Source organism: Rhododendron vialii, chromosome 9a (assembly GCF_030253575.1).
Source record: "Rhododendron vialii isolate Sample 1 chromosome 9a, ASM3025357v1".
NCBI classification, from domain to species: domain Eukaryota; kingdom Viridiplantae; phylum Streptophyta; class Magnoliopsida; order Ericales; family Ericaceae; genus Rhododendron; species Rhododendron vialii.
Window position 1 is genome coordinate 9,529,971 of NC_080565.1, and position 20,317 is coordinate 9,550,287.

At 38.4% G+C, this 20,317-nt stretch overlaps 1 protein-coding gene and 1 long non-coding RNA gene across 2 annotated transcripts; both read right to left on the bottom strand.

Annotated features, from left to right (window-relative positions):
- Positions 1-2,073: 2,073 nt before the first annotated feature.
- Positions 2,074-14,379, bottom strand: LOC131299592 (uncharacterized). Its single transcript, XM_058325178.1, has 10 exons — positions 14,304-14,379; positions 14,142-14,165; positions 13,899-13,981; positions 13,691-13,798; positions 13,051-13,188; positions 3,743-3,846; positions 3,598-3,698; positions 3,359-3,453; positions 2,540-2,608; positions 2,074-2,151 (listed from the first exon to the last, which is right to left on the bottom strand). The coding sequence occupies exons 1-10, from the start codon at positions 14,362-14,364 to the stop codon at positions 2,074-2,076; spliced, it is 861 nt and encodes a 286-aa protein (XP_058181161.1). The 5' UTR covers positions 14,365-14,379.
- A 1,092-nt stretch (positions 14,380-15,471) lies between these two features.
- LOC131300432 (uncharacterized) lies at positions 15,472-19,982 on the bottom strand. The gene is made up of 5 exons (XR_009190960.1): positions 19,517-19,982; positions 18,716-18,789; positions 18,456-18,540; positions 16,101-16,264; positions 15,472-15,994 (listed from the first exon to the last, which is right to left on the bottom strand). It is a non-coding gene; the product is annotated as an uncharacterized LOC131300432 (long non-coding RNA).
- Positions 19,983-20,317: the final 335 nt, after the last annotated feature.

Genomic DNA, 20,317 nt, shown 5'->3' on the forward strand with positions numbered 1-20,317 from the left:
GCTCATACTACTTGCGAGGTTGTATGGTTGAGAGCTTTACTCGAAGAATTGGGGTTTGACGTACAATTACCTATTCCTATGTATTGTGATAATCAAGCAGCAATACATATCGCTTCGAATCCAGTCTTTCATGAGAGAACCAAACATATCGAGGTAGATTGTCATATTGTTCAGGAGAAGATAGATAGTGGCGTGTTAGCTACCCCATTCGTGTCTACAGGAGCTCAGTTGGCCGATATCTTCACCAAACCTTTATTTAAACCACGTTTAGAGTTGTTACGTAACAAGCTGGGATTTTGTGATATTTATTCTCCAGCTTGAGGGGGAGTGTTAGAATAGAGTTGGACTAAGTCCCACATTGGTTGTCTATGTTATGTAACTAGTCACGAATGGGGTATATATTTTGTGATATTTTGTTATCCAATACTTAAAACTTCTTCAGTCATGAATGCTATGCAGCACGGACACAGATACGAATACGGACACGGGACACGGCAATTCTAAAAAAATGGGAATACAGACACGGCGGGGGACACGCTACGTGTATAAATAAAATAAATTAATATATATATATAAATAAATACATATATACATATATATTTCTTTTCTTTCACTGTTGATGAAGACATGTCCTATATGAATGTATAAGATTACCATGGCCCAAATAAAGGCATAATTACAGTTTTAACCCAAATATTTTTGAACAATTTTGTATTAACCCCTCAAAATTTAAAATATATATTACATTTTGACCCCAGCCGTGTCACCGGCGTGTCCCCAGCCGTATCCCCCATGTGTCCCCCATCAAAAAATAATTATTATTATTGGACACGCCACGTGGCGTGTCCCTGTCGTGTCCTCGTGTCCAATACGTGGACACGGCGCCCTTTTAGAGTGTCGGTGCTACATAGGTCATGATACTCAATAGTCAATCCCAGGGCGGCTCTACCATCAAATGAGGGGGTTCAAGCGAACCCCTTAGGTTGACAAATTTACTAAAATTTTCTACTTTTTATACCTACCATCTCAAGATTAGAAATGAAACGATTCATGAGATGGCAGGTGTAGCACCTATAGAGGAGAAGTTGAGGAAAAATAGGCTAAGGTGGTTCGGGTACGTCTACCGTAGACCAGGAGATGCAGTAGTTAAGAGAGTGGATAGAATAGCTTTGGGATGCAATGCTACGAAGCATATACCTAAATTGACATTTGATGCTGTTGAGCCCAAAGATATGAGTATAATGGGTTTGTGTGAACAAATAGCCCTTGACAGAGCTCAATGGAGGAAAAGGATTCATGTACCCGACCCCAAGTGATTGGGACATAAGGCTTGGTTTGGTTTGGTTTTATATCTAGTTTGATCTTTTCTCTAATACTGTCTCAGTCATTACTAATAAATGAAAACTTAAATTTTTGTGAGTCAATAGATGGTATAACTCGACACAACAAAATAAATTAGGCTTAATAAATTATCAACTTAAACAAAAGATTTATTTTTTTGTCGAAATTTGTCTTTACAAATTTTTTTTATAGATTTTGTCGAACTAGAATCCTAGAACCACCCACCTAGCACGAGGTGGGAGCAGGCTAACAACTCATCATCCTAACCACACCCATTCAACCAATTCCAAGGCTGAGTCGGTTCCTGCTTCCAGTGACAAAATTCCACCCGTCACAAGAGATAATAGTAACGTCGAATATCTAAGGCTAGAGTTGTTTTTCAGGCAACTATTAATTCGCAAGCTGTAACAGGCAAAGTGAAGTATAATACTCAAGTCCAAAGGTAATTTTTCCCACTGCCTTCACTTCCCTTCTCGGCTTGCGATGAGGTCTTGCAGACGTCGCCTCCCTCATGCGATGTATCGAGCAGTGGGCTCCAATGCTGCTACTTCCCTCTGTGCAGATTGATGCTTCCTCTCCGACTCAATAAAACCACACTCACTTGGTCATCATGACGAAAGCACAATGAGTCAGCTATTAATTCCCAAACTATTCTAGATGGAGAGAATACTGAACTTGGAAACTAAAGCCCAGAGTTGTTTACATACAGCTATTAATATCAACACATTCATTTCAGATGCTATTGCGATGCATTCTACTCCATGATAGCCATAGGTCAGTCACCATGACGGGATTAATGCTACCGACCACCTATGAGAACCAGAGATTCATGTTGGAGGCAAATATTTGCACCCTAAGAAAAAAAGAGCGAACTCTGTTGTCCTGAAACAAATTTTTTTGCTCAAAGCTTAACAAGTGAGTTGACATGTGGAATGTCTTACAAAAATTTTAGAGACTTAAAAACTCTAGCGTCTGAGTAAATGTTGAGAATGTATTCTTAATGAGAAATAATTTTAATCAATCTGCTGAGATAAAAAAAAATATGTTATTTAAACTTCTCGTTGCATTCAGACAGGATTTGCCAAGTCTTATAAATGTTGACAACTTGACCAAAGGAAAAACATAATTAACAGGGTTTGATAAGCAACTCACCCCCATGAAGAATGATTCCTGTAACCCAAACTAGGGTCTGCCTAACCAACAGTACTTCTGCCACATCCTTTGAATTTGGCAAGCCTGTTGTTTCCTCCAGCCAACGAGCAGAGGGCTGAGAAGTGAACATAACATTCAACACTGTTTCTGACTCTTGAGAAGGTGTTTCATTAGATAAGATGACTCCAACAACTTTTCGTGCTCAACCAATACATGCAGTTGGATTAACAACGAGACAGGATGCATATATTTACAAAGAATGAACTTAAAAATCATAAAATGTTTAAAAGGTTGCACACAAATATTCTTAAGGGACTCCAAATAACACCAGTTGTTAACAACAGGGTATTACTCGCGTGCAATATACTTCAAGAGGTAAGGGCTCATGTCGAAAGGACTCCTCTAAAATTTTAGTTTAATATCAATGTTGTAACTCGACACTTGAATAAGGGTCCAGCATGTGTCGTTGGACATTTCATAGCAAGCATCTGTAGTACTCCGATTTTGAATACAACATATATAGCTTGCATATAAAGAACGCAAGGCTCTGTGCCTTCTTGTACCCACCATTTTGCCCCCAAAATATAAATATATCAAGGACTCTGATTACTGGGTTGTGTCTCAGTGTCCTTGAGTGGCAGTTAGATGAATATGACAGACCCGACCCCCTCAGTCCGTGTAACCAGTTACACCTTTACCCAGTCCACGTTAATAACTAACTGTTAGCATGAACAGAGAAGCAATACACACTCACATATAGCCTAAACTGTCAGTACAAAACTTCTGAAAATTCGCTGTGGGAATAGGTACTAGTTGTGCAGCTAAAGATCAAGTCAAAGTTTCACGAACCATGTAGAAAACAGACCTTCATACACGGATTGTAAGGAGTTGAATATCTTTGCAACTGAAGTAAAGAGTAACTCCACTCCTTGATGGTAACACCTTCAGTTCCATACCCCTCTTCCAGAACCAACAAATGTACTCATTAGAATGATGAATGAAGCAATATCACTAACTAAACAAAAGAGACATCTTTAACACTCCAGGGTACTTCTCTGGGTTTCGAGCTTAGTACCTTTTACCCAGTTCAAGTTAATAACTTACTGTTAGCATGTACAGAAAAGTAATACACACTCACATATAGCCTAAACTGTCGGTACAAAACTTCCGAAAATTCGCTGTGGGAATAAGTACTAGTTGTGCAGCTAAAGGTCAAGTCAAAGTTTCACGAACCATGTTGAAAACTGACCTTCGTACACGGATTGAAAGGAGTTGAATATCTTTGCAACTGAAGTAAAGAGTAACTCCACTCCTTGCGGGTACCACTTCAGTTCCATACCCCTCTTCAAGAACCTACAAACGTACTCATTAGAATGATGAATGAAGCAATATTACTAACTAGACAGAAAGACATCTTTAACACCCCAGGGTACTTCTCTGGGTTTCGAGCTTAGTAGAAGGGAGCTTCTAATTTTTTTCGAAGTGCCTTTCTCTTCATATCAAGTACCTCAATGGGTTGCCCATCATACATCAAATCATCTTGAACATGAAGTGGCTCTTAATCAATCACATTGGACGGACTATGCACATAATTCCTCAACATCGATACATGAAAAACATTTTGAACCCGAGCCAAACTAGGCTGCAACGCCAAACGATAAGCCACCTCACCAATCCTCTCCAAAACCTCAAAAGGACCAATATAGCAAGGACTCAACATGCCCTTTTTGCCAAACCAAATAACACCTTTCCATGGGGGCACCTTAAGAAACACCATCTCCTATTGCCAACTCCAATCCATCCTGAGATTATCCACAGAACTTTTATGTCTATTCTGAATAGTATTTTTTTTTTATTTGCATCCTCCACCAAGTCAGGTCCCATAAGTTGCCTTTCTCCAACCTCATGCCAACAGATAGGGAATCTATACTTCTACCCATACAAAACCACGAATGGGGGCAACTCCCAACCTCAAATGATAGCTATTATTATATGCAAATTCCATCAACAGAACTGAAACTGATCATGCCAATTTCCTTTTCCCTCTGAGGTACATGCTCTCCACGAATCATCCAAACTTTGTATAGACCTCTCAGACAGTTTACGGGTGGTAAGCCGAGCTAAAAAGTATGCGAGTACCCATCGCTGCCTGTAAGGCATCCCAAAATTTAGCTACAGAACGAGGATCACGGTTTGACACAATTGATACAGGTGCACCATGGAGTCTAACATTCCTCCTAACACACAACCGTGCCAAACAATCCAATGTATATGTCATCTTAATAGCAACAAAATGCGTTGAATTAGTGAGCCGATCAACTACAACCCCCAACTCAACATTCATGTAACCATTCTATCTCTCTACAACCCATATCACTCACATCAAGATCAAAATAAAAAAATGTAAGTAGTTATTAGGAACTCCCAAAAGAATCTTGTCTCCTTAAGATTGAACATCTCAAATATCCAAGAACTCCAAAATTTTGCCAACCATTCAATAGTTACTGCCTCATTATGTCCAAACATTAATACATCCAAGTGCATCAATCTAATCTAGTTCCAAGTGGACCACCAATTCTTAGAATCTCGACTCATGTCTCATGAGAAAAAAAAAATCCAAACCTCCAACTTGAATTCATTTTTTAACCTCCTGTAATTTTAAAAATTTAACGAGCCGCTAAAACAATATCAAATCAATCACATAATCAATTCTTAGGGTTCCTCCAAACTCTGACACAGAAAAAAAAAATTACATTATCCACATTCCAGTATAGCATACCCCAGACACTTCCAAAATCACCACTGTATATATGTTGCACCGAAGAAATTACAGCTCTAAAAAAAATGCCAAACAAAACAGACACGTAACCCACAAAAATGTGTACATTCTAATTTTTAAGGTATAGCAATAAAGCTGTCGGCAAATTCATCGTGTTCTCTTCTGTTTCCCTTAGTAAACTGATACGTCGATATCCAACTTTCACATTTCTAGCAAAGAAATATAACTATCTCTTCCACATCAAACTCGATAACAGTTAAGTTCCACAAGTATATATAAGTCTTCATGATATCTTATTGCCTTCCATCGCTACGAACCAACAGTAATATTTCCACACAAATCTCCCTGATATTATGGTCCAATTTCGCCTGAAAGGAACAAACTTGACACTAACAATTAAGATAATCTACCATATTGTCTATCAAGGTTAGAATTACTAGTCATGAAAAGAATCGATATAATTACAGCTCAAACCCAAGTAAGCCAAGTCCTAAGGATTGATCTTCAATAATTAACTACTACAATCCCCTCATTCTCAAAAATCCAAGGTCTACTAATGAACTCCCTAGACCTCAAAGCTTCTGATATTTAATATAGTATCACAAGTTCTTATGGCCGAACAGATCACCTCTTGTTGTGCTACACATCACACATCCATATCCTCCAAACAGTATTGTTGAAACATTCTCAAATCAGTCTTCACAATTGTCCAACAAAAGAATCAAATACTGAATTAATTTTTAGGTAACAGCGTGCCTCCCAAATATCATTATCAATTCCACACATCCAAATTAAAAGAGCTGCAAGACCAGAATTCTAAAATAAATGCAATCTAATCTTATCACCTCAACCAAAGTTTAAGACGGGTAGCAATGGTATTGCTAAACAGAATCACACCCCACCAAAACTAAAAAGAAAGAAAAAAAAGTCAAGGGGTATCATATACTAATCTACAGCCTTATTAATTTCTCAACTCCATAGTGTCTTCAAAACTAATTCTCAAACTAATAGCCACTAGTCTCACTTCCCATTACAACACATAATACACATCATTACCTGAAAATACTTAAATTCACCTCGCATCTGGAAGACTAATTCCATGCATTAACTCAAAATTCAACTTCATACAATCCTGCATTCATTTCTCTTTATTTTATTTTTTTGTTGTACAAAAACACATGTCTAAATCATCCCTAAAAGTAAAGTTTAAACCTTTAGTAGCAAATAAATTAAGAACTCCAAAACTACTAATGATCAAGTCGGTAATACTCCATATTTACCTCAACGGCACAATAACAACTCTAATCCCATAAGTTTACCCAATCAAATTTTCTCTTTCCTAACCTTTCCAAAATTTCACAACGACGATACCGTAATGCATTAAACTGTCAAATCATCACCAACGCACTCCATAACTTGACACCATTTCAATCAACCTTCCATATTATTTTACAGACCCAAGCTCTCACATCCTGATATAGCCATAGCCCATTGCCTGACCACCACCAAACAATCGGTCATAACCTTATCAAAACCTTTCCATTGGCAAGCTCTCAGAACTGAACTACTACTACTACAATTAGACAAACCCACAATTTCAAGAATCAACTACTCCCACTTACTATTCACCTGGATTGTCAGAGTTTTTTTTTGAAACAATGAAACATTGGAATCCTCATCATTCTTACCACTATTCATCTCCTGTTAAAACATCAATAAATTCATTGGGTATGGCCTTAGATAAATATAATTATTAACCCCTCCTAATAGAACAAAATCAAATCTCTACTAGGATCTCAAGCATAAGAACAAAGGACCAATCAAACAACAACAATTCAAGAATATTTGGGATGTACCGATTATTACAAGTAGGAAACTCTTGACACACCCTCACAATTAAACTAGCATATCTTCAATATCAAATTGAAACAATCCTCTAAGTTACTTTCTTAAGTCAATCTCCAAATACACTACCACCAATACTAATTGTTTAGATTCAATAACATTATACTCCAACTACATTACACCACCAGCGTACTTGTAAAATAAGTGTGACGATCCAAATAACGAATAAAATCACATATGCCACATTCTTCTCCAATACCCTATCCAAAGTCTACGGAAAAACAATGTTTCCACTGAATGACTATTATCTCCATAATAATATGTAGTACCGATCCACATTAAACCAACCCAATGAACAATTTAACCAATAAATTTTAATGGTGATCACAATACAATATCCAACCACAATGGGGAACCACAACCAATACCAAATAGTACCAAATGCCAGTGAACAAATATCTCAAAAATTGATCCACTATCGAATCTTAGCGTCACCACGAGTAGGAAGCCCGTGGAACTTTTCCCAAAGAATGATCCAGTCAAAATCAACCGTTGAGAATTAGAGTCACCAGCCTAACCCGCCTCTCTTCTCTAATGACCAAAGTCACCCACAAACAGAGGATTAATTTCCCTGAACTTTCCAAAATATGTTCCCGATAAGATCCACATAGTTCTCCCCAAAAAGATGATCAGAATACCACAAGATTTCACCAAATGTTTACCGCTTGCCAATTCATAGAACAAATTGTAAACAGTTATGGGTTTCCGAATAACAATCATATAGATTTTCAAGAGAGTAATTTTAAGCAACACGGGAAACTTTTGAAAGTACGTAACATGCATAGGTCCAAAAGTAATGCAATCAAACAACGCAAAAAGAGGCTAATATGTACAAAATAACAAAACAGGAATGTCTATCTATTCAAACATACACTGTAAATACCAAATGCAACTTGCTATAAAAATGAAATAAAAGCGTAGCCTAATCCAAAATACTATCCATCAGTAACCACCAAAACTACAAAACCCAAATTCCATGCCACCAATCCACGTGCGCACACCACTATTTTTTTCTTTTGATCATGAACAACCTTTTCCATTTCAACCCAAATACTAGCATTATGAGAGAGAAACAAATTAAGTCTACTACAATAACTTCACTAACACCCAAAGCTCTCAATCAAAGGGCTGCCACCCAAAATTTCTCTTCACACAACGACAACTCACACAACCTATAAACTCTTAGCCCTACACATACACCATTCCACCAGGCCAAACACGCACCGCACACGACATGCACAAGGCAACCAAATAAACAATATTCTAGGAGAGAAATTACTTGCTAATAAACAAAAGGACATTGTCGCCTCAAACAATTCCACCACGGCAATTAATCTCTTAACACCCACGCATGCACAGTAACTAAGAACTCCAAACCATCTTTGATTAGTCGCAAACTAACCCAATTGGGTGCACAATGAACGAAGGAAAAATTAATCCCCATTGCCCTAAGGCCCCCTAACCAAGAACAACTCCACCATAGCCAGAACTCGAAGCTTATATGGACACCTATATATTATCAAGGCAGAAGAAGGTAGGAAAAGAATAGAAATCTATGTACCACATGAAGAACCGTTCCGGAGCATGCTCGGCAAAGAATTCCCCTAATACACTACTGCTCTGCTCTCACAAAACCTAGTCTTATATTACTGACCCACGTTCTCCCCTAAATAATAGGTAACCATCTAATAAAAGTATTTAATTACGGTACGACACTATTACAAAAACTATTTAAACTTATACCCCAAAACTATAATAGTGCCAACAGTTATACCATGTGAAGAGAGAAAATCAATTTTGATCCAAACCATAATTATCCCCTTTTTTTTTCAACAAAAATATAATTATTAGGAATCTAAAAAGACAGGGTGTAATAGTTATGTCATTGTGGAAATAAGAATATGAGAATCATATTAGTCAAGAAGTTTTGCAAATTGAAAATATATAACTTCCAATAATTACACTTTAAGATCGGAAAAATTTTCAGTAAGTTTCACTTTTCTTGTAGTGGTTAAGTATTTACAGATATTTTATTTACTTATTTTTATGTAATCTATATACGCTCCTTAGGTGCTCCCAACCTTCGAAGCTTCTAGATGCCACCGCTCCCCCACTCACGCCCCCGTTTCGTGCTACTAAGTTAAACAAAGTACAAATCATCTATTTCTGTCATGGTCAAATAACAATAGTGGGGTTTCTGCTCTAGATAATCACAAAAACTACAGCACTTGGGGTCCAATCTGGTTCGTTGTCAGTAAGATATTTTGGGGTCCCCCTTAGTTCCCCCAAGCTTTTAGCCTCTGACTGTGCCCCTCTTATTGACAAAATCTCTTCTAAGATAACTCATTGGGCTAGCAATGCTCTTACTTAACCTGGTAGTCTCCAAATCAGTAAGTTTATTCTATTCAATACGCAAGTTTTTTTGGCTATGCACTTTGTTCTTCCTAAGTCAGTTGGTAAGCACATAGAACAACTGATAACAAATTTTCGTTGGTCCGGTACTTCTAAGTATGAGCACTCAAATGAGATATCTTGGTTGGATGGTTGTTTGTAGCCCTAAAAGTGAAGGAGGTCTTGGTCTTAGAATGCTGGTGGATTGGAATTATGCAGCAATGCTTATAGACTAGTCGGCCATTTGTACCAAGCAAAACTCTCTATGGGTTAAATGGAGCAACTAAAATGTTATCAAGCATCATAGTATTTGGACTATGACAATTCCTCAACCTCATATTAAAAGCCAAAAATCTTATTAAATCTCTAAATGGAGATGGCTCTTCCACCTTCTTTTGGCATGATCTATGAAGCACCGACAACTCTAGAAGTCGACGTATTGCAGTGTCGGACACGGAGACACGCACGGACACGTATCCCATAATTTTAATTTTAATTTTTGAGGGGGACACGGAGGGGGTCAGTGTAATTTTTTAAAATTTTAGGGGTCAAATTGTAATTTTTCGATTGGGTTGTATTAAACTTATGGATGTTCTATTTTGTTTGAATGGTATTCACTGTGTTCGGTTCACCATTTTGAGACTTTGTTTCAGAAAGTAATTTTTGAATGCCAAAAAATTGGTGGGGCCAAAAAGTGTTTGCAAAGGCCGGCATTTGACTTGAACATCTGACTACAACCATGTGCAGTACAAATGGGCCCCCACCACTCCCACCCTCCTCCATCTCCCTCCTTTTCCCAACTTTTCAGTCTACACACACAATTTGTGCATAGATTGTACATAGATTTTGTTGTGGGGCCCACCACGGGTCCCATACAAATCATCCTAGCCGTTCATTAAATGTAAAACATTTTTTCAAGGGTTCCCGTAAAAAATAAGCTCAATCCGATACATATAGGTGCTCGATTCAACACTATAACTTTTCATTATCCGAAAATCTGAATGAAAAGTTAGATGGTTGGATGAAGCACTTATAGGTATTGGATTGAGCTTATTTTTTACGGAAACCCTTGAAAAAATGTTTTACATTTAATAAACGGCTCGGATGATTTGTATGGGACCCGTGGTGGGCCCCACAACGAAATCTGTGCACAATCTGTGCACAGATTGTATGTGTGTAGCATTCTTCTGGCTCCTACTCCGGTAGATTAGACATCTATAAAAAGGGAAAAAAAGTTTGTTCAGAGATTCGTTCTCTGTATTGAAGAGAGAGAGAGAGAGAGGAACGGGTGACGTCAAGCCCATGCCAACCCAGTCTTTATCCGTCAATTGTTTTGTTTCTTCTCTGGTTTTACTGAGTAAAGGGGTCCCACTTATTTCAGAAATAACTCATCCAATCACATGTTTTTACATTTTAACTCAAAATTTTCAATCCAAAATTATGAACCAAACACAGCGATTGGAACTATGGATTTTTCATTTTGTCCACATTTTGCCTTTCAAACTTGGGAAAATTTGAAAAACAAATATATAAATAAATAAATATACACGTGGCGTGTCCGCCGCCGTGTCTGAGTCCCCATTTTTTTAGAATTCCCGTTTCCCCGTGTCAGTGTCCGTGTCCGTATCCGTGTCCGTGTCTGTGTCCATGCATCATAGGACATGATAATTGGCACCCTAGGGCATCTTCTGGATTATCATGGGCCAAAAATGGTAGCTAATTCTGATATTCCTTTAACTGCAAAGGTCTCGAGCATCATCGATTATGATGCATGGGCATGGCCCTTCCTTTCACATTTAGCTCCTATCTCCTCCAAATCAAAGTGCTGCTGATTCAGTGGTATGGACTGGTTCTTCCTCCTCAATGTACCAAGTCTCCTTCATATGGAATGCCCTAAGGAAACACTATCCTACTGTAACCAGTAACCTGGCATCAACTGGTCTGGTTTTCCAAGTATATTCCTAGGCATGGCATTATTCTCCAGATGGCTATTAGAGATAGTCTTAGAACAAAGGATACGATCGACAGCTGGGGGATTCTTGACTACATGTTCTCTCAGTAGCAACTGAGTGTTCCTACTCTAAGCAAGTCTGGTATCATGTGGTTAAGCTATGTTGTTTCCCTCTGGCCCTATCCTATGGTTTGATAAGGTGTATTAATTTTGCTCCAATTTCAAAAGCAGAGGATTTCCAAATGTTGTTAGAAGGCTAGCTCTATCTGCCATGGTCTATATCCTCTGGCAAGAAAGGAGTAGTGGGATCTTCAGAGGCATCCTCAAGGCCCCTTCATCAGTCATTAGTCAGATTAAGGTGGAAATCAGGGTCAAGGCTTCTCAAAGCAGGAACATAGGCCCTCTAATGTAGTGTCTTCTCTTTGTAACAATTGGTTGATCCCAAGCTGTATATTAGCTTGATAGGTTCCTTTCCTCGTAGATGTTTAGACTTATCTTTTGTATGTTGATGTAATCTAAGGGTTTTCTGTCTTGCTTGTTCTCTATAAAAAAGCTCTTTGTTAATTAACAAAAACAAAATCTTCTAATGGCATATCTCATCATCTAAATAATACAAAAATAAAATTAGTGACAAGGTGACTTCTGATTAGCGACAAGTATGTAAATTACAAGACTATGAGGCATTAGACGGCCTGGCATTGGAAACTTGGTGTTGATAGCACATGGGGGGTTTTGTTACAATTGTGAGCTGTTGCTCGTGGTTGCAATCCAGGAATGATGGTGTCAATGGTGGAGGCACAAGCAATGGCCATAGGAAGTTCTAGTAGTAATCAAAACAATTTAAAGACTTGTTACCATGGGTCTGCTCCTAGCACTAGTGATTCAAAGCAAATTTCCCACTGTTCAGGAATCAGGACTACATTTTTCTAATGGAACAAAGTACAAATTCCCCAACACCCCCCCGCGGAAAAAATAAAAAATTAGATTATTATTAATGTAAAACAACTATGACTGTGTACCTAAAATCAGTAGTATAAGTACTATTTGTACTATTGTTACACCCAGAGTAACTATAATAAGTCACCATCCTAACCACTATTGAGGTTACTGTTAAACTTATCACTGGTATTATTTTTTTCTTTCCTTTTTCTTGGAAATGCAAATATGAATGATCTAAAACATATTTACTTTTCCCTATTCCTCCTTAATTAAAATAGAAAAAGCAACATATAAACAAAATTAAGCTTGTCAGAGGTGCCTGCGTGCCAAAAAAATTTCTTCAAGCAGCTACATGAACAGCTTTACGATTTACTTTTCGGTTGGCTTCTCACAGTCAAACCCATAGTTTATGCAATTTCACTTTTAAATGCTTCTAGGCCGTACCCTACAATACAAAAAATCGATAAAAGAAAATGCATTCTAAAGATTCGTCTTAATTTGAAATCTTTTAAGTAAACTCTCTTTTGAAGCTAACTAAGCAAAACTATAACCTCAAACCACGAAATAAGAAGTCAAGAAAAACCTGGACCACCTTAATGCCATCAAAACTTCCTCTAATCAACTCTGCTGGTTTTTTCATAATTCCAGACAAATCCTGATGCATATGCATTGCCCTTCTAATATTACAGATGAGAGAAACAAGGCTTCCGATGAATTCTCTGTCTGCTTTCTACATATTCAACCAAAATTATTGTTAGAGCTTGTCCCACATTGGTTATATTAAATATGGCCTCCAAACCTAGTATATGACCCTGGGCGGCCTCCCCACTCATTACCAATTGGTTTTCAGTTGGCTGCTTTAACATGGTATCAGAACTAAGTTTTTGGAGGCTCCTGGACAAGACTCTTTTCGTTGATAGTTGGTTCCCCCTTTGTTTGTCGTTGATAGTTGATTGTTGTCATAAGTGTTGAATGGTTGGTTTACCTCACCACGTGCGAACCAGGGGTCGCACGTGCGGGGGAGTGTTAGAGCATGTCCCACATTGGTTAAATATAGCCTCCAAATCTAGTATATGAGCCTGAGCGGCCTCTCCACTCATTGCCAATTGGTTTTGAGTTGGTTGCTTTAACAAATATTATCACAAATTTGAGTAAATGTTCGGCATATAATTCTCTACAACCAAATAAATTTATAAGTAAAAGAAATTAGCAAGACCAAAAATAGAGAAGACCTTTGACATATGAAGATTTAGACTGGCACCACTTGCCAAGGGGATAGTCAACTCTTCTGTCATGGGCTTCAAGGCTTTAGCAACATATGTTCCACCCAACCAAGATGCCTAACAGAAAAACAATTGTCAGCAGTAACCCGTAAGAACAGAATTGATACCAAAATCATTGGAATGGAGGACAAAGGGAGTAGGAAGAACTGCTACTAACAAGATCACTGATTTCCTTTTCAGTCAATTCCATGTCAGCATTAGCGCTCAACTGTTCATTCAATAAAACCACCAAGAATTCATCTTCACGTATGTAATAGTAAACCAAAATATTTGGAATTAGAAAAATTTACATGAAACAAAGACATAAACTCTCACAAGTGTAACTTGTGCATCATACGAGTATTCAAGAACCTGGGAGTTGAATATCAGGCTTATGACTATATTGAAGAACAGGTCAAACCTTTTAATGACATGCGCACTGGTCCTAAGAGCAATACAAAATAAAGTGTTAGCTGACTGCACCATGACTTGAGAACCTGCATATAGTAACACATTCACAAAAATTATCTACAATGACTAGAACTTGCATCTCATGATGCATTTCAGATCCAATTTCAGGCACCTTTGGTTCCTTTGACAGCTAGCATGAAAACAGCACGAGGCCTATCAAATGGATTAGGCATGAGCACCTCATTCAACTGAAAACAAAAGGAGAATAAAATTACTGACCAGATTAGATAATAAAACGAAAAAACAGTTCTATTGGCGCAGATGAAAAGATAACAGGAGTTATTTCACATTTGTTTCTTACTACTCATTTACTTTTGCCTTTCCAAATTTTGGCTAGTAGTCTATATACTTACTAGGAACCACAATTGTTCTTCGCCTTTTCTTTCTATCGAGATAGAGACTTTACTTTCCCATCAAGCGGCCAGTGGTCTTACACCAACTAGGAGCCACTTATGTTTTCTATATGTGGTCAGTAGTCTATATACCTACTAGGACCCACACTTCTTTCTCAAGTTAGGGTCTTTACTTTCAGCTCAATTAGGCCAATTGAGCATTTTGCAACCAAGAGCGACTTATGCTTTCCAACTTGTGGTCAGTAGTCTATGTACCTACTAGGAACCACAATTGTTCTTATGCCTTTCCTTTTTGTCGAGTTAGAGACTTTACTTTCCCATCAAGCGGCCAGTGGTCTTTCACCTACTAGGAGCCACTTCTATTTTCTTTTTATGGTCAGTAGTCTATATACCTACTACGAACCACACTTCTTTCTCAAAATAGGGTCTTTACTTTCTGCTCAATGAGACCAGTTATCTTTTCGCAACCACAAGCGACTTATGCCTTCCAAATTGTGGTCAGTAGTCTATATACCCACTAAGAACCACAATTGTTCTTCGCCTTTCCTTTCTATCAAGATAGAGATTTTACTTTCCCATCAAGGGCTAGTGGTCTTAAACACACTATGAGCCACTTATGTTTTTTATATGTGGTAAGCAGTCTATATACCTACTAGGAACCATGCTTCTTTCTCAAGTTAGGGTCTTTACTTTCAGCTCAATTAGGCCAATTGAGCATTTTGCAACCAGGAGCGACTTATGCTTTCCAAATTGTGGTCAGTAGTCTATATACCTACTAGGAACCACAATTGTTCTTTGCCTTTCCTCTCTATTGAGTTAGAGACTTTACTTTCCCCTCAAGCGGCCAGTGGTCTTTCACTCACTAGGAGCCACTTATGTTTTCTATTTGTGGTCAGTAGTCTATATACCTACTAGGAACCACACTTCTTTCTCGAGTTAGGGTCTTTACTTTCTGCTCATTGAGGCCAGTTATCTTTTGGCAACTAGGAATGACTTATGCTTTCCAAATTGTGGTCAGTAGTTTATATACCTATTAGGAACCACAATTGTTCTTCGCCTATCCTTTTTGTTGAGTTAGAGACTTTACTTTCCCATCAAGTGGCCAATGGTCTTTCACCTACTAGAAGCCACTTATATTTTCTTTATGTGGTCAGTAGTCTATATACCTACTAGGAACTACACTTCTATCTTAATTTACGGTCTTCACTTTCTGCTCAAGTATCCAAGTAGTATTGGTGTCCGATACGGATACAGATATGACTCCCTTGGAGAAGTATCCGTGCTTCATAGTCAATTAACATGTGGGTAGAGATGCATTAACAAACAGAAGCAGGATGAACTAACCTCAACATGCAGGCCTCAAGCACAGCAGCTGAAATTGGGTGCAGAGAGAACCCATCCAAAACAAAGTTGTCCTCTTGATCAATGATGCACATAACGTTCGGCATGCCTACAAGCAGTAGGATTTCCAACAGTGAATACTGAATATATACCTTTGCTTTTCTGGAAACAGAACAGAATACAAGAAAAGGAAATCAGAGTCATCAAGGACTTACCTCTTTTCTCATGGAGCTATCAGCAAGCATTGGGCAGACGGAAAGCTTTGAAAGATTTTACGCAGTGCATTTCACTGTTGTCATAGTGATTTAGTCTCATCTTCAGCTCAATTATTATCCTGAATGCCAAATAGATCCGTAAGCCATCTGGACCAGTTCCCAACCTATCAGCCAGAAAACCAAAGTAAGACCCAATAAGGAGAAGTAGTAACTTTTTGTTATCGTTATGTAGTTCAGATAAGTCTTGCAGTTTAGAGATTGGTCAGAAGTCAAAATATGTTATTCACCAAATAAAATAGAAAAGCTATTCTCTTCTAAAATACGATCGCAATAGGACACTATTTGACCCACCATCGGATCTGCCCAAATCTTTAGATTTTGCAGAGCCTTCAAGAACCTCAAGATATCAAAGACCTAATAGAATTAGATAAACCTCATATGTAGATTTCAAGATTCTTAAAGCAAATAAGGGGGAAGATCAGAGATTAGTGAATAACAAGATGATTGACGAGTCAAAGATTTGTCGTCTCTCAGCGTCCACAGACAGAGCCACATCGGTTCGACAACTATGCGAACACATACACATAAATCAAACGGAGACACAGAAAATAAGCCAGATGAAGACCTAATTGAATGTCACGTCATGAATTCCGATTGTTGGAATCTACACCCTTGGATTTGTAAGATACTTTTGAAAAACTGAGTTGTTTTATTATATAGATAGATGGGTCTTGATTGGCATTTCGACAGTAAAAAAAGTTTGGAATTTCTTTTACTTTTTGTCAAAAATATTTCTCACGACAACATAAACTGAAGTCCTCTTACAACTTTAATAAGGAAAAAGGTTATGCCCTTACTCAAATCTTGCCATATAAAACCTCCCATTTAAAGAGTAGTCAACAAAAATAATTACATCCCTTTCCCACCCCATCACTTGAATTTATAAGGTAAATATGAAATATCCCCGGCTTGCAACTTCCAAAAATATGTTGCAATATCAAAGGTTGTTAGAAAATTTATAACTAGCATGGTGCAGTTTTCTTTTTCTAATTGAGTTGCAAAAGTATGCATGCACATGCCTTCATAGACTCTAGTTAAAGCGACTATATTTCGGGCTCTCCACACCCTTAACGACACAAACTACATCATATCATGGACTCTGTTTTGGTGATAAGTTCTAAAGAAGTATCAAATAAAGATACAATGAGGGGCATAACCTTGTACAAACGGAGTATAAAATAACAACAAAAGTAAAAGGAAGTCCAAAAACCCACTAGATATCCACGGGGATATACACCTCTCCCAAAAACTCAAGAAATCTAAGGAAAAGGAAGATCCTCTCTCCACCAAAAAAATAAAAAGCATAAGTAGAGAGCACCATATCTTAGGACATTAATAGATCACTCATTCCTTTACAGTTCATTTCCCTCCAAATGGAAAGAACAAGAGAAAGGGACACTTAGTTCCAAAGTCCAAACTTTCCTATCTCCTTTCCTTGAGATTGCCCACGATACAAAACCAAATGCAACAGGCCTTCGCAGAATGAGGCCCCACGCCATGCCAAAATTTTCAAGGAGCAATTCCCAAATCAGCTAAGATACCAAAAAAAGCATAGAAGGTAATTCACTGACTCCCACACACCTTACACATACAACACCAATCCAACAAAACCTTGCCCCGCTTACCAAGTATCATTGTCAATGCTAGGCGTCGGCTCCTTAGTAGCATTCCTAGCAAATAAAGTCATCCTTGAAAGGGATTTAATTAGAACACCTAAGCCTTTCCATGTGTTGTTGAAAACTGAAATTACCTTAATCAACTAAGGAAATCTTTTCCAAGACTCCGACAACCATGGCATGTACTTCTCAACCAAAGCCTCCTTCTCTTTCACTATGTTTGGGCCACATGTGGTCAACAATGACCAGCATTATTGGTTTAAATCAGCGTGCACTCATTTAGATAGAAAAATGGCGATAACAGGATGACAATGGGTGCTTGGTTTGGGATCATCTATTCTCTTTTATAATTTAGTTACACGAAGAGGGAGGTGGCGGAATTTGGTCTGGTTATGTTTTGAATTTTGATGTTCCGGAAATTCACCTATGATGTTTCTTCATACGAAGTAAAATACAGAATCAGCTAAGGCTAAATACAGGATTTACCTAACATGGCACAGTATGCAATAAAAAGTCCAAACTATAGACCAGAAACCTAGCAAATTGGGCATTGATCCACACTATATGACATACAAATGGAATATGAATTGCAATCCACTTCACTGTAAAAGAACCTATGACAATCTTGGCACATACAACTTTAATTTCGAGAAATGAATAGGTTCCAGTTTGTGCATACCAAGGGCAAGTAAAGAATGACAATGTTTGGGCTCTGATATATGCTTTGACTTCAAGCAAAAATCACTGATAGGACAACCTGCCACCTGATAGTGTTTCTTATGAGGAAGTGGCAAAAAATATACTCCAAGTATACTTCAGCAAATAGACCATCACTCCATACCAACTTGCATGTCGACGAATACACACATGTACACTACATGAGCAAGTGAAGCAATACACTGAAGCAAAGAAACATAACTTAAAATTGAAATTACCTACCCTTCTCAAACTCTCAATACAAAGCCCCATGCTGAACTTGTGAAAAGCTTCATGGCAGAGCTCGAACAGCAAAGCTGTTAGATGTATATGGTTACTATCAGCACAAAAACACTAATTAACAAACCAAAACACTACTTTGCCTTAATTATGAAAGCATTAAATTCTTTCTTGCAGCCTTGAAAGAATCTCAACAATGAAAGTACATAACCAATGGCATTTTCAGTCCGCCAAAGAGTAACCCTTCTTGCTAATAGAAGAGCAGTTCATTACATATTACATAATTACCATCAAAAAAAGAGAACAGCACACAGCAATATCGGTGTAGTGATGATAACAGCCAATGCAAGATAGAACAAACATTTGCACAATTTTGTCATATGACTCATATGTTAGTTTCATGATTCCATGCCAATGATACCTCCAAATGTTATCCATAAAGCACTGAAAACCTAGGAGTCGCCGTAAACATGTCGACATACCACTAATATTTGGGTTCCCGAATCCAAAGTTGATAGGGTACTTCTTCAAATAATGGAAGTTTGATCTGATGATTCTTAAACAAGGAGTATCACTTTCCCTTTCATATAAAAATCATATTGCTTTCCAATATTGTACCTAATACTTCCAATAATATAATATACAGGGGATTCATATGGAAAACGATATATTCTTACGAATAAAATTTACCTAACGTCCTTTGCCACAGGGTCTAAATTTAATTTAGATTTGAATGCAAATCACCAGGAAAGAGGAAAGGGGCATTGTCAGATACAACAACGAAGCACTGAGTCGAGGGCTTACTGTAGTCGGACGGGTCCTCTCGCCGGAAGAGGAAAGAGGTTGCTCAGTGGCCGCTAAAACCCGCATACGCGCCCCTTGCAAAATCAAGCCGCCGCAATGGCGCAACGGTGGAATCAAAGAGACAATGGTGTCGACTAGGGTTCGAGCGCGGTTGTTGAACAACCAACCTCCGCAACCCTTCGCATCCTCACGTTGTGACCAGCGACGGTCTTGATAAAACGCAGAGAGAGGAGGGGAGTTGTCGGATACATCAACGAAGCACTGAGTCGAGGGCTTACCACAGTCGGACGGGTCCTCTGGCCGGAATAGGAAAGACGTCGCTCCTTCGCCGCTACAACCCAGGCATCCGCCGTCCGCGCCCCTTGCAACGGCCCGCCGCCGCCGACGGCGTCGGTGGTGGAACCAAGGAAATAATGGTGTGGGCTAGGGTTCGAGCGCGGCTGTTGAAAATCTTCCATTGAACTTCTTTCCTTGCCAATGAGAGAGAAAGAAAGAGAAGCGGTGAGATTTCAAATTCAACATATCCTAGGGTTTGCCGCTTTGATTCATTGAATCATTGGCAAACGGAATAAAACAGTAACAAAGGCCCTTTTGCACTCTCCCCCTCTCTATTTCCTTTAATTCCAAATGTGCACCTGTGATTTTTTGGCTCTGTCCTCTGTACAAATCTTCCACAAACTCTTATCCCGCACCCAAACATGCCAAAAAATTCCAAATGTGCACCTGCTCATATTTTTGTTTTCTACTGGAATGTCTCTTTCTTATTTTCTCCTTTATCATAAATGTTTTTTTTTTGTGTCT